Source organism: Fulvia fulva, chromosome 4 (genome assembly GCF_020509005.1).
Source record: "Fulvia fulva chromosome 4, complete sequence".
Lineage (NCBI taxonomy): Eukaryota > Fungi > Ascomycota > Dothideomycetes > Mycosphaerellales > Mycosphaerellaceae > Fulvia > Fulvia fulva.
The window spans coordinates 6,065,267-6,082,280 of record NC_063015.1 but is presented as its reverse complement, the minus strand read 5'-3'; the positions used below and the strand labels follow the sequence as shown (position 1 = coordinate 6,082,280).

The window sequence follows — 17,014 nt, the reverse complement described above, 5'->3', positions numbered from 1 at the left end:
CGCACATGGACATTCTGCATACCAATTGTCTGCAAGCCTTCATATACGATCCACTTCCTTGTGCCGTTAACAACCATCTTCGTCCCAGTAGCTCATTCGACCAGAGCGACTGTTTAGAGCGGCAGAACTGTACGAGCTGAAGCCGTGGCGCGGAGGTTGCTCGATATGGACGATCGTGATGGCGATCAGCATGAAGGGCACCGGTCGTACGTTGCTCCTAGGCGGGGAATAATTGTGGCAGTGGTATTGTTTTTGCACTGGAGATTGCCTAGTGTGGATGGGCATGGTCATCTGCTGACATTGCCGCCGTCCTCACTGGGAAGCCAATCTGAACTTCCCACGTTCATCTGGGTCGTACTAGCCCAAACAGACATCGTCGACACATTGGCCCCGTGTGAGGCTAGGCGTCAAGGCTACATTGTATGTGCGCTGCGGCGAGCCACTGGTGGACCATGTTCGGATTGAGCAGATCCTCATCTGTGCATCATGGAACTGCCAGACCTCGTCGCTGCCAGGACAGGCGGCTCGGGTAGCCAGAATATACCGTTTTCTTACTGACTGGGACAGACGATAGTACACAATGCGATCTGCACCGACCGCACCGCGCCTTGAATGGAAAGGAACATAAGGCGGTGAAAGTGAATAAGCCAGTTCAGGCAGGTAATAGGAGCGACGACCGCCTAGAAATGTCATCAAGCAATGCCAGCGCACTGGGCGGCGATCAAGTCGATTCATGGTCGGACTGTAGCATCTGCTACTCTACTAACTCGTGCGATACCACAGAGCCGCGGGCGCAAGCAATGCCTTCCTCTACACAAGATCTGGTACTTCAAGTAGTCAAAATGTTAAACTTCGACCTAACTACTTCAACCAAATTAGCAACCCCCGTATCATCTCTCGGCGCCATCTTCAGGATACCAGTAGCCCTGTCATAAGACGCAGAGTGCGGAGTCTCCTCCTCGGTATAACTAGCCGAGCCTCCCCAACTGGTCATGCCGAAGTTCCTAAAGCTACCGCTGGCCTCGACGACTGTCTTGCAGTAGGTGTCAAACGACTCAGCCTGCTCAGCGGCAATGGTGATTTCGTAGCCGAGACGGTTAGCGACGACGAGCTGCGTCGGCTTTACTAGCTGCTGGAGACTTGCGGGCGCGCCCTTTTCAAGCTTGTACTGCGATACGTCGACGTTCCTGATAGGCGGAAGGTCAGTGGCTGTGATAAGGTGATGCTGTCAAGGAGCTGATTGATGTGTACGTACCACAGCCCCGGCGTGATGTCAATAACGGAAAGGGAGTCATAGGTAATATGGACAGAAACAGAAGTAGCGGCGCTGTTCTGCTGCAAGCTCGACTTCGTAGTTACTACCGCGCCACTGGCGCCGAAGCCGTAGAGCCACGAGCCGCCGTGAGAAGCACCTACGGAAGTTTGGCCAAAGTTGTAGTCTGACGCCTCCTTGCCCGTGTTGATTGTGAAGACTTTTGATTGTGCGGGCTCATACTCAGACCCAACTTTTGTCTGAGCTTCGTCGACGAAGGTCTTGTATCCTGGCGCGTTGTACAGTGGTATAAATGCAGTGGTCGGGTCGGGAGCTGTTGTGACCGCTAGCTCCATGTTGAGGAGTTGTCCGACAGATATTAGATCTCTAACGGCGGCTGGCATGTTATAACTGGCAACATCAGCATACGCACTCGTTGCGAGAGCATCGATAGCATTACCCGACTTGAGCCATCGTCTATTCAAACGCTGTAGCGACGCGCACCTTGTCGGCTGCCCACGGGACACTCTTCGCTCCGTAGATGACGTTCTGGACCTCAATGACCTTGTTTGCAGTCTGCGTGACAGCATCTGTAGCTGAGCGAAGGGCGGGAGCGTTACCATCTGATAGCCACCTCGGGAAGTTAACGTCGAGATACTTAGAGAGGGCCTGTACATATCCGTGCGAGTAGTCCGGCGTGTAAAACATGGTGGAAGTATTCAAAAGATTGTTCGCAATCTGGTAGAGGCCTGCATACGTGTACGAGTCGGGGATGTAGCTGCCTGCAAGTGGTCCCTCCTGGGCCTGGGTTCCTACGAAGGAAGCATTGTTGTCACCTATCTCGATTCCTGCTGCTTCTCTGATAGCTTCGGCATAGTTCATGCAGAAGAGCTGGCTGACCGTATCGGCGGCGGGTACCACGACACCGAGTTGAGGCGGTGGTGGCGACTGGTAGCCTGCGGCCGGCAGTGGTAGCAAGGCTCCAGTTGCACCGGGGGAGTGAGCAGCGGCAGACGACTCAGTGAATGTCTCGGCGGGACTGCTTTCACTCGAAGTAGCAACGTCCACGCCACTGCTGCTGCTTGCGCTCGGATCCGCGGTGTTCAAGCTGATGCTGCTACTGGATACGCGGCAGTAACTGGGGTACTCGGATATAGTGATGACACGCGCCGACGCGATCGCCGCGATAGAAACCAAGTACGAAAAGGCGCGCATTGTAAAGACAGTGAGAAGTTGTTGGTGGTCATCGAGCTCGTCTGTCCAGGCTCACGGATATACACGATGCGACAAAAGCTTGCCATTCCATGATCTTCAGAGATTACAACATCGTCTGCAGAGCGCGGAATGTTATGGCGACAACAAAACCTATGTGGTGCAGGTATAGCCTCGATGCGTGTAGGTGTTGTGGTTTGCGAAGCGAATCATCGAAGTCTAGACGCCGCCAGAGGAATGAAGATTCGAGCTGCATGTGCAAGTGTCAAGTTGCATGCCGAGGATTGTAGGGTAACCAGCCGGACGATCGCTGTCCACGAAGAAGAGATCTCGTGCATCTCAGGGTCAGGCTCGTCCGATCCGCGAGAGTAGATGAAGGGACGCCGGCCTACGCCAGCCTGCTTTTTGACGCCGCAACAGTGGGCTGTTGATGCCGGGAGATGCACTGCACAATGTACCACCCTTGGCTGAAAGATCGTGGCTCAATCTCTGGGAAGTCCCGTTTGTGATTGTAGATTGGAGGGTTTGTAGTTGTTATGCTTCATCCATTGCTACCCAGAGGGATAGCACAAAGTCGGACAAGGCGACTCTCACATTCGCGCTGAGTGGTTCCGCACAGCTTCCGAAACGAGTTCTCTTGGATCAGTGCAAAATTAAGAGCACACATGCCCAATGTCTCCGAAATCAGGTCGACAATTAGATGCTGTTGGCGATCCTGCCAGCCTCGCCACTGGGCTTTCAACACTGCCAGTCCGGAAGGTGGGTTCTTTTTTGAGCATCAGGTCGACTGCAATCCTGCGACTATGTCGAAGGGGAGTTCCAACTTCAACGTCGTATTTGTGGTCAAGGCTCTTCCTTTATGGCTTGAGCGATCCATCTGCGGACTCCTCACCCACCATCAAGGCAACCACTTCGATTCTTGTCCCTTCTTGTGGACAGGCGTTTCTCCTGAACATAGAATGACGGCAAAAAAGCTCTGTTGAGCAGTTTGGATCTCCGTGGCAATTGATGCCTACTCGCAAATAACAAGCCCAAAAGTACAATCACTTTTGGCAACTTCCCTTGCTGTCAAGTATCTGTCCAGGCGGACATTTACACTGTCCTTCTTCATTACGGACCTTGGGCGACTCGCATTGCATCACGCAAACGCCCAAGACGATCTCTTGTGTCAGGTCAAGACAAGCGCATGATTGATGATCATCTCTAATCTGACCAGTCCCGCATCTGGACACACACCGGTCTTCTTCAATCATGAACTCCCTGTCTGCTCCGCACTCGCAAATCCGGATCTCGGGATTCCTGACTTGGTCTGGTCTGCAAGCGGGCACGCATTGACCTTGGGAATTTCCCACTTGTAATGCGGGATAGTAGCACCTGTCATAGTTCGTGCCGTGACGTTCCTTGCCGCCTGTACAAGCGTCTATGCAGTCGTTTCCGTAAGGGTCGGTTCCAGGCGGGCAGCTGCATTCTCCTTGGCTGTTGCGTAGCTTTCCGCGAAAGCACTTGTTCGTGCACATACCATTCACGATCTCTATACTGTAATCGTCACATTGGCATTGGCTTGTTTCCAGATTGATTGGGACATCGCTGGGCAACGTTGCCGGCAGACTTCGTTGCTGTCACCGGTGAAGCCGTCTTTGCACTCGCAGGTCTTCCCGCCTTGGCTCGACTGTTGACCAGTCCCAGTGCAAGTGGGAGTAGCCGAGCAGCCGCCCGAGCCATCGTCGACAGTGCCATCTTTGCAGACACATGTGAGTCTGCACGAGACAATGCCAGTTCCAGTGTAGACTCCCCGTTCCTCCATGGTGCTTGGACAAACACAAGTCTTCCTGTCTTGGCTGGAGATGTACGGGGCCGAGCAGATAGGTGGAGCAACACAGCTGCCGTTCCCATCCTCCACGTACCCAGTCCTGCAAACACACGACTTGCCATCTTCGCCGAGAACCTTTGGGTTCGTGCATGCTGGCGGCAAGGGAAGGCAGCCGTTATTCCCATCGTCGGTACAGCTAGTCTTGCACTTGCAAGTCTTGCCATCAGTGCCGAGAATCTTTGGGTCGATGTATGAAGATGGCGAGGGCGTGCAGACGCAAGCCTTGCCGTCTGTGCTCAGAGTCCGTGGGTCAGAGCATGCCACTGGGGTTGTGCAGCCGCCTTTGTCGTCGCCGCTTCCAGTCTTGCACACACACTTGCCGCTCTTTTCTTGCTTGGTTGTAGGACAGCAGCACTGACCCGTTGCGGCGCTACGCATCTGATTTGCTCGACACTTTGGTTTGCAATCGTTGACTACCACATCGAGAGTGATTGGGCAAACGCATGATTTCTTGTCGGTGCTGAGAACCTTTGGCGAGGAGCAGGTTGGGGCTGTGGGAGTCGTCTTGCACTCACCTTTACCGTTGCTGACAGTTCCAGGCTTGCAAATACATTACTTGTAGTCGGATGTACGAATCGTAAGTGGATCCGGACAAGCTGAGAGGGCTCCTCGAGAGAGCACTTGCAGAAAGTTTCGAAAGATCCAGAGAAATCTTTCTCCAGCTTCTTCGAAACGGCGTCGTAGTTGCATGTCTTCATATCGCTCGTCCAGCTGGGTCGGTCTTGCTTCCAAGCGTTCGGAGAAAGTCGCTTAGAGCACCAGAGTTGCACGCATGGCTCGTTCTTCCTGCTCATGTACTTGCTGACGGCGCCGGTGGTGCAGGCATCCCTTTGCGATGTGGCCAATGCAACTGTGGCCCACGTGGCCAGGGCAAGGAGCGTGAGCTGAATGGCAGCAATCCAGCCAAACGAGTCTGAGAGCAGACAATTTTGATGATCGCAGGCTTTGTTGTGGGACAAATGTCCTGTATCTCCACAAGGACATACCCGTGACTTCGTATAAGTGCACTATAGTCTGCCGCCGCCAGCGATGTCCTGGGACTGGCGTGGAGGCGTCACTGCGCCTGTTGGTAGATGCATCTAGTGCTCACACACTCCGTAACGTAAAGTTTATAACAAGCACGTGGCTGATGCAGGTCCTGCGTCGTTTTGGCTAAGGCGGCACACTTACAGTGTGCACGAGAGCTCGAGACAGGGCTCACAAGCCGTATCCAGCGGAGTGTTTACCCGGCACACACTGGCCATATCGAACACAACCACTTCGCGCTCCTGGGAGCGATCGTGTCTTCAGCCTCGCAAGCTTGCATGTTTTGGAAGCGTGCTGTGATCCGGATGCATGCTGTGACAGACGACTCGAGGAGCCGTCATACTGGGGGGATGCCGCAGTGCCTTCGATTGCTTTCGTAGAGAGTAGGAAGGTCTGGAGGGTGCCAAGTCAGGCACAGTTCTGTGGGTCCCGTATACTGCAGCTGTACCGGGATACTGAGAAGAACTCAGTCCGCCACGCGCAGCCAGCAGGAGTGTGAGGTGAAGGCAGCCGATGCTCGGATTCGGTGGATTCATCGCCAAGCCGTCCATGTGCACCGAGATGACCATGATTCCTCAAGCCACACCTTGTTTCAAGCATGTGGGCAGCCGCTGTTAAGGACTCCCAGGTCCAGACGGAGACGGCGACATCAAGAGTGACTGTTAATGCCATGGAGGGGTCTCATCTCTTCTTGCGGTCCTTCAGACCAGTTCAGAGAGAAACGTCCATGGAAGACTTCCCACACTGCGGTATGGCGTCCTCAATCTGGCGTTACCTGTGCCAATGGGCATGATGTGACTGGAGTTTGATGAAGTCCCAACGTTGCCGATGATGTATCATCAATGTTGATGTCGTCGAGAGGAAGACGATGAAGGAGAACCGCCAAGGATGCCGACTTCAGCCGAGATTGCGACCGGGTGCCGGCTCCACCCCCACCCCCTGCTTCCTTCGCAACTCCGCCGCCACCGCTTCCTCCGCCAACACACACCTGCATCTGCGCAGTCTTGTTGCTCCATCAGCGATCAAACAACCGGTCGAAGTCTTGACTCTCCGAGCGCTCTGCCCACGAATGCCTGACATCGGACAGACTGCACGAAAGGATCGGCATCGGAAACAGCGCTACCTTGGACGATACCACCCTCCATCGGCCACCGAGATGATTCTCGGACATGCAGGGCCTTGTGGTGTCTGGCGCTGCTTTGGTCGTACATCGGGGGATCGCTTCAACCACACAACCAACAGAGCGAAGTAGTGCAGCTGGTACGCTGTTGATGACACGCCTTCAACCAGTTCAGCATGATCTTCTACACCACAATTCCACGGAGACGGTCATTTCTTGTCAGGTTCTTGGAAAAAGGTCCATCTGACCAGGGGTCGGAGTTTGCCACTGCTGGTCATTTTGGTGGCGCGCTTCGAGACTGCTGTCTGTACGACCTTCATAGTCTCGCTTCATGCAGTCCTCAGCATCGCTTGTTACGGATATCCGTGTGATAGGTAAAGGTTTTGTTGTGAACTGGAAGGTCGAAAAGCTCAGACCAGCCGAATCAAGGCCAAAGTGACGGCGGCTGCTTTGCTGATGCGTCGTCCAGGAATATGCACAGATCTGGGTAGGTGGTATGGAGATGTCTTCGTCTGGTGCCGAAGCTGCCGATGGCTATCTGCATCAGGTCCAGCCCAGTCTCGTCTTGGCTCGTCTTTAAATGCAGCAGATCGATCGAATGTGTTCGATGACTATTCGTTCTGCAACAATCCCCATTGGACGACTGCATCCAGGTATGATCAAGGCGCACGGTCTTCAAGCTAAGAGGCAGAAGTGAATAGCAAGAGATGCACGAGCTGCGTCTCACCAGACTGTTGCCATGGAGACTTGCGTCGAAGCATCAAGTGAATCGGCTTGAAGCTGAGCGCATTTATCTTCCGGGCCCAGACCTTCTCATCGCACAACACACCGTCGACATCTGGAGTTTCGTCACCATCCACAGCATCTTCAATCAATAGTCAGTTCGAGTACCGAAGAGAGCGTGGAGTCGCACACAGTCATGGGCTACTGTCCGCCAACCACACTTTTAGGGCGTAAGTATGGGCCTAGTGTAGGGCTGTTGCGCAAGACCCACGACGGCTATCTGGACGAGGTCCAGCTCGCTTCAAAACGTGTCACCCGAGACTCCAGGCAGCGCCGCCGTCAGCGGGCCAGCAAATGCGAAGACGATGCCATCTGGGATGATGAAGAGTGGCAGGAGGCTACTCTCCACGGCGAGGAGCACGAGAACGAGAATGACGACGTCGGCGATGATGCCACAGGATCCTGTAGCGACACGGCCGATTGCGATGAAGTCGAGGAAGAAAATGACGATACCGCAGACATGGTCGACGAGCTTAGCAAGCACGGCTTCGACTACTTCGGTCACATCGCCACCACCAACAAGGCGACGGCCAAACTCCCACAAGAGATCCTCGACATACTCGTCGGCCACACCATCCCCACAGCCCTCGAGACATATCGTCGCCTACCTTCAACCGGCTACACCCTCCACGCCATCAACCAGGAGGACTTCTGAGATGTTCACACCATGCTGCGCATGAAGCCATTCCACAACGAGACTCTGCGCCAGCTATCCAACAGACTTACTGCTTTCGTCGATGTCTCAGGACTCAAGGTCGAGAAGACCGAGGCTTGGGGCAACATTCCACCATCCATCCCGGAACACATCACCTCCCGTCTTCAGCGCATCCACTTCACCGAGGTGCAGCTGCTCAACTTTATGCCCTATGTTGCACACAGTATCCCAGCCGTCTCCAAGCTCAACAAAGAGAACGACGGCAAGTCCGCAAAACACTTCAACCGCATCTCCGGCATCTTCGAGCGACAGCCAGACGGTTTCATGAAATTGACCGAGATCCGCTGGGAGTCTCACACCGGCTGCTACATCCCAAAGCTCAGTGCTCCATCTCAAATCGATGCCTTCATGATCAGAGAGCTCAATTGGTACAGGAGCACCATCAAGAAGCAACTACCAAGCTACCAGCCGCCACCAAAGCACGAGGAGATCAAGTACTCCATCCATCAGCGGAAGGTGGAGCACTGGTCCGAACGGCACAAGCAACAAATCATCAAGCGGGAGAAGGCGCAACAGAAAAAACACGACAGGGCGCAGGAAATGCCAGGTGGGACGTTGCAAGAGCTGCTGGATACCTACGGACAGGTACGTCGTGGTGGGCTCAACTGGATGATGCCTTTCGTGGGTTTGGTTAAGACTGCCCAGCTGGAGAAACTGGTGGAAGTTGCTGAGGAGTTGGAGGGGAAGGGCGAGTGGGTGCAAGATGAGTATGCGACATAGGGTTGGGGGTCTGAGACCGAGCTACGGGCTGGATCAATGGCCGAGGACTATGAGATCGTCCGAGAGGAAATTCGATTCTGGATTCCAGGCCTATTTATACTGGATCCGGCCTATCCCGCACGGCCACATTGAGCGAGATGGCATGTTCTACGGCGGTACAGGATTCCAGCACACGAGGCAGAACTCTGCCGCACGAAGGTTGTAAGGGCCACTCTTGCACAAGTAATACGCAATGAGATTACATAGTGAACATCTCACAGCATTTCCTATCCACTTCCTCCTTCCTCCACCAAAAGTCTCTCTACTCTAAGCGCTCGCTTCCGCCTCGATTTTCTTCCCGCTTGCCAGCGCAATGCACTTCCCAACATTCTCATTCAACGTGCTCTGCTGCGCAGCATCGAGCGCCCCATGAAGACACAACGCCTTCAACGCATTGATGAAAACATCAGCTACACTGTGCCCCTGAGCGCACAATTGTACAACTTCATGTATGACACGCTCTTGACCGTTGAATAGAGTGGCTTTGGCGTTGTGGATGATGGTTAAAAGCTCCTTGTCGCTCAGGAATCCGGAAGTTACGGGCGTGTGTTTGTTCGCCTCGTTACGAATGGCGGCAAGGATCGCGGTCGATTCTTCGGTTGGGTGGGTGAAAGGGGGAGGAGAAAGAGAGCTTGCAGGCGCATTGTCGTTGTTGGGATCAGAGCCTTTGTCTGAGATGTAGGTGGAATGATGGAGAGGATTTGGGCGTGGCACTAGAGTGGGATCGTAGGTGTTGAGGTCAGCGTTCTTGGGATTGAGGGGGTTCTTGTGTGTTTGGTTGGTGTTGTTGGAGCTCATGGTACTACGCTGGCTTGTTTGATGCTGGGAGAGAAGAGGAGGCGAGCTGCATAAGGGCGGTATGTGTATCCATCTACCGCTGATTGCCTCGATCAAGGCAGCAAGCAAGCGGAGCGATAAGGGAAGAACTATCGAGAAGACAGAGACGGCTACTTCTAGGTCCGTCCACTTCTTCCATGCGGAATCGATCGCTCAGTGTCAAATGCTGCTCTATAGAAGGCGGAAGGACCTTAGACCCTCTACTTATGACTGTGCCGCTTACCAGTCAGCGCCTTTCTTGATCATGGTGGGATTGGTATCTATGCACCCACCCCGCAGTCAATAAATGCACAAGGAACATCCATTAAGAGCACAAGCATGTGTATGACAGTTCTCAAACCGAGATAGCTCTATCAAAATGTGTTGTGAGCCTCTGTCTAAGTGGTAGAAGGGCTAGATGAACGTGCATGAAACCAAGGCGTTAATGTGCTGTGTGTATGCGGCGAGCAACGCATTCCAATCTAATCGTATTTGCGGGTCGTGTGTCTCGCGTGGCTGTGAAGTAGCCTATGTCTAGTAGGAAAGAAGATGTAGCGGCACAATTAGCGCAACGCTCTCCTGCTGGTCGGCCGTGTCCTCGAGTAATACCAACGTCCCCTGCTCTCTTTCTCTTCTCTTACCAAATTGCAGACTGTGGCTCCATTATCTTCTCTGTTCGAGTTTGTCCGGGAGTGTCAAAGTGACGATCGAGGCCAAAGACTGCTGCACAGTTGACACTTCTTGTCTCTTTCTACTCCAGCCGATGGTGGCTTGACACCTTGCTCTTGTCCCGGGACCCGATTTCTGTAACTTACCAAGGTGCTCGCCGGCCTCCTCCATCTCGGCAAGCCTATCTTCTACCCGAACAACATCATACATCAGATTCCTTTGCGTAACCTGGCTTGACATAGCTTCCTGATCAGCTTCTTGGCTCTTCTGGCCTTCTCTGCTGCTCGATAGACACGAGGTGGCTCGGCATCTTGCACGTGGCCGGTGGCAGGGGAAGCAACTTGCTCAGACGTGATAGCTTCCTCTCGAATGCCAACTCTTTTCAATCCTGTGACTCCCTAGTAAAACTCCCCTAGTACCCTTGACCGGCATGAGTATCGAGCCCCTTACCGGTCCGCTGGCTGCAACATTCGGGGCCGGATAGTAATTGGCAGCTGGTCGAAGGGCTCTGGATTGAGTCGTTCGATAGCATTCGCGATGTCTCCCACTCACGTGGATGTTAGTGGACACTCATAAACTAGCCTCGGCATGCTCTGCTCGTGCCTTCCCGTGGTTCGGAGAACACTGGAACATATTTCCTCCAGTACCGGTACAAGGACCGAGTCTCGAATACAGGGCGTTGTGAAGAGCTTCTACGTGATTTCGTACACCAGGTCGTTCGGGATCGATGTCGTGTGAGGCTCGTTATGGCTCTGGTGGGAGGCGAAAATCCGTTCACGATCGAAGGGTCAGTGGAAAATGAACACGAGTCTCAAGGACATTGTCAGTCGCGTTGCTCGTTGTCGGCATACATGTGAGCGGGTAAGTTGCGTCCTTTGTCTAGGGTGTGCGGAGGTTTAGTTGCTGGCCGGCGGTTGTGTTTCCCGGCTGTTTGAATTTCAGCTTCAACACACTTCGACTGATCTACAGACACGCCAGCTTCCTATGAGCCATCGCCACACCCTCGCAATCCTCTACGGACCCACCGGACATCACCTACAGCTAAAACCAACATGAAGGCCAGTCAACGCACCTTCGATATCGCCGAGCTCCGCGACCAAATTCTGCAATACCTGCCAGCCAAAGATCTCCTCCTCCTCCAACGCGTCAACGGAGCATGGCACCAATCCATCTCAACTGAGTCCTCGACTCAGTTCCGCGCCAAAGCAATGCTCTTCCAGGAGACTTCCTCCGAAGGCGCCTCGACCGAGCAAGCGCCTCGATTCAACAAGCTCATCCTCAATCGTCTTAAGAGAAATGGGCAAGCATCAACCATCATCCAGCTCGACAACAACACACACATCGAACTGGCACTTCGCCATCACCTCTGCCACCACATCGGCTGGAACCATCATCTGACAGTATACATGGACGAACACGCAGCGTCCACCCCGCTTCCCGCACAATCGCAGTACGATATGTATTTGGTCCAATCCAGTCTAACCATCTTCCTCGAAGTAAAGGTCCACTCTCCCGCCATCGACAAGCACTCGATCAGCATTACAGCACTGGTGAAGGCAGCGCGGCTTGGAGATGTCGTCAAGGCAGCACAGAAGCTGTTCATCTGGGCAGGTGGGAACGATCCGAGATACGTGAGCCGGGCGCAAAAGGCGGAGTACAAGAAGAAGTGGAAGATGCTATGCTCTCACGAGGATCTTGAGATGTTCTGTGGCCTTGTGCCACATTTTGGAAGGACCAGTCAATGCTGAGACGGAGGCGAGAGCTTGGAGATAGGCGTGAGGAGGCAAATTCAGACTTCCAAGCGAGCATAAGACAGTAGGATAGTTGATGGTATATGATCGTGGGGCAAGCTACGGAGAGGAGTGCGATACTTAAGCTACAAACAGTCCGATACCGCACTACAGCATCGAAGCCTCGCCGTGAAGCAGTCTCTCTACCGCCATCTCCCCATCTCCCCATTTCCCCCCCAAACCTCAACTCCCCCTCTCCCGAAACCCCACCACCACTTCCCAAGCCGACAATACCCACCACCCAAAATAACCCCACCTCAAACGCACCAACTTATACATATGTGAATACAACTCCCTCATCCAATCACAACACCACAAAGGTTCCATAGTGCAGTGGTCTAGCACGTCCAGCTATCAGAACTTTGGCGCAATTTTCGTGAAGAGAGGGGAGAGGGTCTGATCGCTAATTGTGGTCGAAGAGGTGGTTCTGGAAGACCCGCGTTCGAGTCGCGGTGGAACCAGAGGTGTTGCTTTCTTTTTTGGTTCTTTGGTGCTTCTAATGGGTGCACGGTGGAGGAATTCAGGCGAGTGGATGTGCTTCGATGTTGGAAGTCTGTATGCTGTTAATGATGAGTATACTGATACGCCTCAGGCACTCCCTGTCACGCTTGCGATTACAGTGTCTGTGCAAATGAAGGATCACATAGCTGGCCATCGATGTTACGAGCGCTGCATGGAGGCCGCCTCCGCCTCCTAAGAGTCAGATCGGAATCACATGTCAGTGCTTTCGAAGCCGGTCGACCATCCAGATTGCACTCTTACTTTTTATCTCGCATATTTGTCATGAGTTAAGGCGCAGACACGCCAGAACGATATCACAATCATTAAATCCAGTCTTCGCGGTAGCAGGCCTCCTGCTGCGCTTCTTGGTCGAGATCGTCAACGGTATCGTCTGCGACAGCTCGCGATATGGCTGCCAGCTATCGGATCTGATCTTGAGGAAGGGGGTCCCTGGTGGAGGCCTTCGCGCCGAGTCAGTCTCTTTCTACTGCGTAGCGTTTGCGAGATCATGCAAGCGCAGGGCTTTGGCTCTCGGCAATAGCACCATCATCGATGCGGCTGTTGAGATCCGCGTGGCTGTGGAAATGCTTGGGCATGATGTCGCCACGGCCGTGACCGATCGGGAAAAGCGCAGTGCTCATCACTTCCCGGTTTCAAATCCCCATCCAACAGCACAGCGCCCAGCGGTGATAAGCGCGGTGTCGCGCTGGAGCAGCTCCCTAGCTACGAGGCCGAAGGCGGTTGCAATTGCGGTAGCGACATATAATCCACTCTTGTAGAACTCTGGTGTGAGTTTGCTAGCCATGGTAGCGTCGTGCCCTTTGCCTTACTGTGCAAAGCTGGAGTCCGCATGGTCTGCTGGTACCATTGGTGCTTATTTCAGTAAGGCACTGCGTGGAGCGTCGGATGCTGCTCCAGAAAGAGCGCTTGCGAACGATTATTTGAAGGAATTGGAAGGTGTGTATTGCCGGCACACAGGACCGGGAGCAAATTTCATGACGATGCGGATCGGTCGTACTGCACGGCTTTTCGCCTCTCGGGAAGCACGACCAGGGAGATCACGGCAATGATGGAACCGTGAGTATCTGAGATGGGAGTACGACCAGTCGTTCTCCTAGTAGAGACAGGAAAGATCGCGTTTAACATGACTGTGGGACTGCATGTAGGCCCCCTGTTGGGAAGCTCTACTTGCCCAGACGATGAATGCAGCACCGCTGGCCCGACGCCGTTACCAGGACCATTACCGAGGTGCGACAAAGCACATGCTGGAGGCACTGAACCCAAGAAAGCCTCGTCTTGACGTGCTTTCAGGATATCAGATACAGCGAGATCTTTCCTAAGAGTCCAACACCCTCGCTGAAAGGGGTATGCTGTAATTGGTCTAGACATTCTTGTAAAAATGATGCATTGGGCGATTGTATTCGGCCAAAAGGAGCTCTTAGAGTGGTTCCATAGCCAAATATGTGCGTGGTACTCTATACAAAATGTCGCTGGCGTATGGCATCTTTCACATGCGTTGCTCAAATCTGCCGAAGTTTCTCCGCTCTCCGCCACCTTTTCTGCACTGAATTGATCTCATGCGATTTCTACTCTCACACGCCACCTCCTACCGCACTTTACCTCTTGCAACATCTCGACAGACAGTACAGATCACCACCACTATGCCTACCAAGGTATGCCCATCCTCAACTCACTACTGCACCACGCGAACCATGCTGATTTTTGCGACGGAGGAAGAGTTCATCGCAGAAGCGCACCGCCGCATGGACAAAGTCATCGACATCGTCATCGGCGGGCGCTACCAAGCCACCGTACGCGAGATCGAAGCCGAGATGACCGCCTGCGGCATCCCCTTCACCCAGCGCGACGTCCCGAACTACGTGGAGGAGGATGACGAGGACATTGTCGGCACCGTGAACATCGTGAGCGGGAGCAATACACCTGGTGACAACGGAGATTGAGCTAATAGATCCATACAGGAAGCCGCACGCCAGCTCGCCGCCGCATGGGACTGCTTCACCAATGCAGACGAATACAGCACCGCCGATGCGATCGACAAGTTGGGAGCACGCGTGTTTGGGCAAGCCTTGTGGGATCGGGAGATGTTGTGGTACCACAATCACGGGGCGCCGACCAGACTGCCGTTCACTACCAGGCCATTGCACAGATAGACGGAGGTGTGGCGGAGCAAGGTTGCACGAGGCAGGGTATAGAGCGGTGGACGCACGTTGATACAATCGAGAAGGATACTCTGCGCGGCTGCTGCTGCTGCTAGATGATCAAGGGAGATCTGATGTGTCTGTATGAATGCATTGCTTGAGGCGTAGCTCTATCGTCTCATCTGAATAGCTCTCTAATGGCTCGCACCCTGTTGCCACAACGTGATATCGTTCAAGAGCTAACGCCTCAGGCGCCACTTTCCCGGGCCAATAACAAAGTCAACGACGCTACGCTAGCAAGGACATCTATCCATCAATACTTCAAGCACAAGCGCCCCCTCTCTATCAATGAATAGGCCGCCCGCAATGTCCCAGGACATCCATTCTGTCGGCATTACCATCACTTTCGCCCCAAGCATCCCCGTCCCTCCCGCGCACGGACCAAGCCAGTGAGCACAAAACCGCGAGCCTCCCCTCCCTTTCACTCTCTTCCTTTCTTCTTCATAATGGAGGTCCCGCAGGTGCCACGGGGGTTGGGGTGCGCGGCCTAGTCAGCCTTTACCATGCTCACGAATATGGGGGGAACATTCTGGCACTGCATTGCACATCGCGGTTGTTGGTCCGTTGCACACAGCTGGTTTGCTGATGTCGCCTGGCACAATTTTTGCTGTCAATCGTGTCTTCGACACAACTCTTTTTCATCTTGTTGTTGGCTTTGGCTGGCGCTTGGAGAAGAAGGTTCATCTCTCCCATCACTGTTGTTGATGCTTGTGCTTACGTTCATGTTATGACTACCAATGAAACTTCTCATACTGTCTCTCTACTCGAAGGTCTTGTCGCTGAGTTTGTGCTTCAAGTCTGCTGGTCCGCTGCTGGCGATGACCGTCGATAGTCCTAATATGCCACGATCACTGAGGTTTGCCACCACACTGCCATTTTACTACACATCAATGATAAAACCCACGATATCAGTACCAGGCTCGCCGTCTTTCCGCGTCGTTCAAGAACTATGCATCGCCATGAGACGGCCAAGGTCAACGACACGCGTTCAGAGACCGGCGAAGCTCACCTCGCGAAGTCGCATACCATTACGCGAGTCAAGTGGCATCACGCGTTTTGACGGGGGACACATCTGCTGAGAGAAGGGCAGGCGATATATCAACAAGTACCCTACAGGGCGGCGGCAAGGAGATCAGTGTTTGCAGCGGGCAGTGCTCAAATCACGATACACACGGTATGGGGATAAGCATAACTGCGACGCCACCCAAGGAAATGGTCGACCTAGGAGCCGTGTGCTCCTGTATCCGATGCTGTTGCCTATCTGAATTGCAGGCGATTAGCGGCGGCATCGAAAAATTTGCCACCGACTGCTGAACTCCTTCCAGCTGCCCGCGACAGCCTCCAGAGGTTTGAGAACACCCTCCAGCTTCCGCCCTGCGAAGCACCAAGTGCGTCAAAGCCACGGAACACTGTCAGAATATCGGTTACACGTGCAACGGCAGAGAGCGCTTGCATTGGCTGCCATGAAGATGCCCCAGCGAAAAGGACTCGCCATCAGCTTGGACAATACGGCAGAAAGAATGGAAGCTGAAGTACAAGGCTGGAGGACTGTCTTGGGTCACGCAGCGACTCTGGCCGTTGGAAGAGCAAAAACAGTGAGAAGAGATACAAATGGCAGGGCATTAAGGCGAGGGTGTGTGCAGACCGAGCGACTCATCACCTATCCAACGCTTCTTGAAACGGCGGTGCCATCATCCTGAACTGTCTTCGGTAGGAGAACGACACGAGCATGACGGCATGGATGTGAGGGAAGACCTCCAATCGAAGGCATGCGTTATCAGTAGCCTCGTTCCTGCCGCTCGGAACGACCGTCGACCAGCTGAAGACTCTACTATCGAAAGCCACACTCGAAAAGACTTCGCGAAACCACATCACCACCCTCTCCACTCGCCAAGTTCCTGCTCCAATCGACTGCCGTCGCGAAATCGTCAACGAAAGCCTCAGCCGAGGCCTCATACAATCAGGAACTCGCCACCGAGGCCACAGGGCGAAATTGGGCCGACGGCCAGCCGTGCGATGAGAAAGAGCTTGAGATGTTGGTGCATACCTGCATTTGTGTTGTTAGAAGCCATGGGAAACGTTTGGCTTGGTCGAGAGCTAACAGGAAATGTACGTGTGATATGTTCAAGCAAGATGCGGAACCGGGGGCAATACAGAGCGTGCATCGGACGGTACTTCTTTGGATGCATTCGGTACAGACTGTGGAGTTGATGCATACGACTGCGTGGAGAGAGTTGGTTGAAGCTTTCTTTGTGAAGATAACGGGACTAATCAGACACGAG

At 53.7% G+C, this 17,014-nt stretch overlaps 7 protein-coding genes across 7 annotated transcripts; 4 read left to right on the top strand and 3 right to left on the bottom strand.

Moving 5' to 3' along the window:
- Positions 1-829: 829 nt before the first annotated feature.
- On the bottom strand, positions 830-1,726 carry CLAFUR5_05362 (uncharacterized protein; the record flags this gene model as incomplete). Its single annotated transcript, XM_047904510.1, has 3 exons — positions 830-1,187; positions 1,256-1,663; positions 1,713-1,726. 3 exons carry the CDS (start codon positions 1,724-1,726, stop codon positions 830-832), a joined length of 780 nt encoding a protein of 259 aa, XP_047761245.1.
- Positions 1,727-1,729: 3 nt separating this feature from the next.
- CLAFUR5_05361 (uncharacterized protein) lies at positions 1,730-2,467 on the bottom strand (the record flags this gene model as incomplete). Its single annotated transcript, XM_047904509.1, has 1 exon — positions 1,730-2,467. One exon carries the CDS (start codon positions 2,465-2,467, stop codon positions 1,730-1,732), a length of 738 nt encoding a protein of 245 aa, XP_047761244.1.
- Positions 2,468-7,399: 4,932 nt separating this feature from the next.
- CLAFUR5_05360 (uncharacterized protein) lies at positions 7,400-7,918 on the top strand (the record flags this gene model as incomplete). Its single annotated transcript, XM_047904508.1, has 1 exon — positions 7,400-7,918. The coding sequence occupies one exon, from the start codon at positions 7,400-7,402 to the stop codon at positions 7,916-7,918; it is 519 nt and encodes a 172-aa protein (XP_047761243.1).
- A 21-nt stretch (positions 7,919-7,939) lies between these two features.
- Positions 7,940-8,698, top strand: CLAFUR5_05359 (uncharacterized protein; the record flags this gene model as incomplete). Its single annotated transcript, XM_047904507.1, has 1 exon — positions 7,940-8,698. The coding sequence occupies one exon, from the start codon at positions 7,940-7,942 to the stop codon at positions 8,696-8,698; it is 759 nt and encodes a 252-aa protein (XP_047760408.1).
- A 306-nt stretch (positions 8,699-9,004) lies between these two features.
- CLAFUR5_05358 (uncharacterized protein) lies at positions 9,005-9,535 on the bottom strand (the record flags this gene model as incomplete). Its single annotated transcript, XM_047904506.1, has 1 exon — positions 9,005-9,535. The coding sequence occupies one exon, from the start codon at positions 9,533-9,535 to the stop codon at positions 9,005-9,007; it is 531 nt and encodes a 176-aa protein (XP_047760409.1).
- Positions 9,536-11,274: 1,739 nt separating this feature from the next.
- On the top strand, positions 11,275-11,970 carry CLAFUR5_05357 (uncharacterized protein; the record flags this gene model as incomplete). Its single annotated transcript, XM_047904505.1, has 1 exon — positions 11,275-11,970. One exon carries the CDS (start codon positions 11,275-11,277, stop codon positions 11,968-11,970), a length of 696 nt encoding a protein of 231 aa, XP_047760416.1.
- A 2,204-nt stretch (positions 11,971-14,174) lies between these two features.
- CLAFUR5_05356 (uncharacterized protein) lies at positions 14,175-14,684 on the top strand (the record flags this gene model as incomplete). The annotated part of the gene is made up of 3 exons (XM_047904504.1): positions 14,175-14,186; positions 14,247-14,435; positions 14,493-14,684. The coding sequence occupies 3 exons, from the start codon at positions 14,175-14,177 to the stop codon at positions 14,682-14,684; spliced, it is 393 nt and encodes a 130-aa protein (XP_047760417.1).
- Between the last annotated feature and the right edge of the window lie 2,330 nt (positions 14,685-17,014).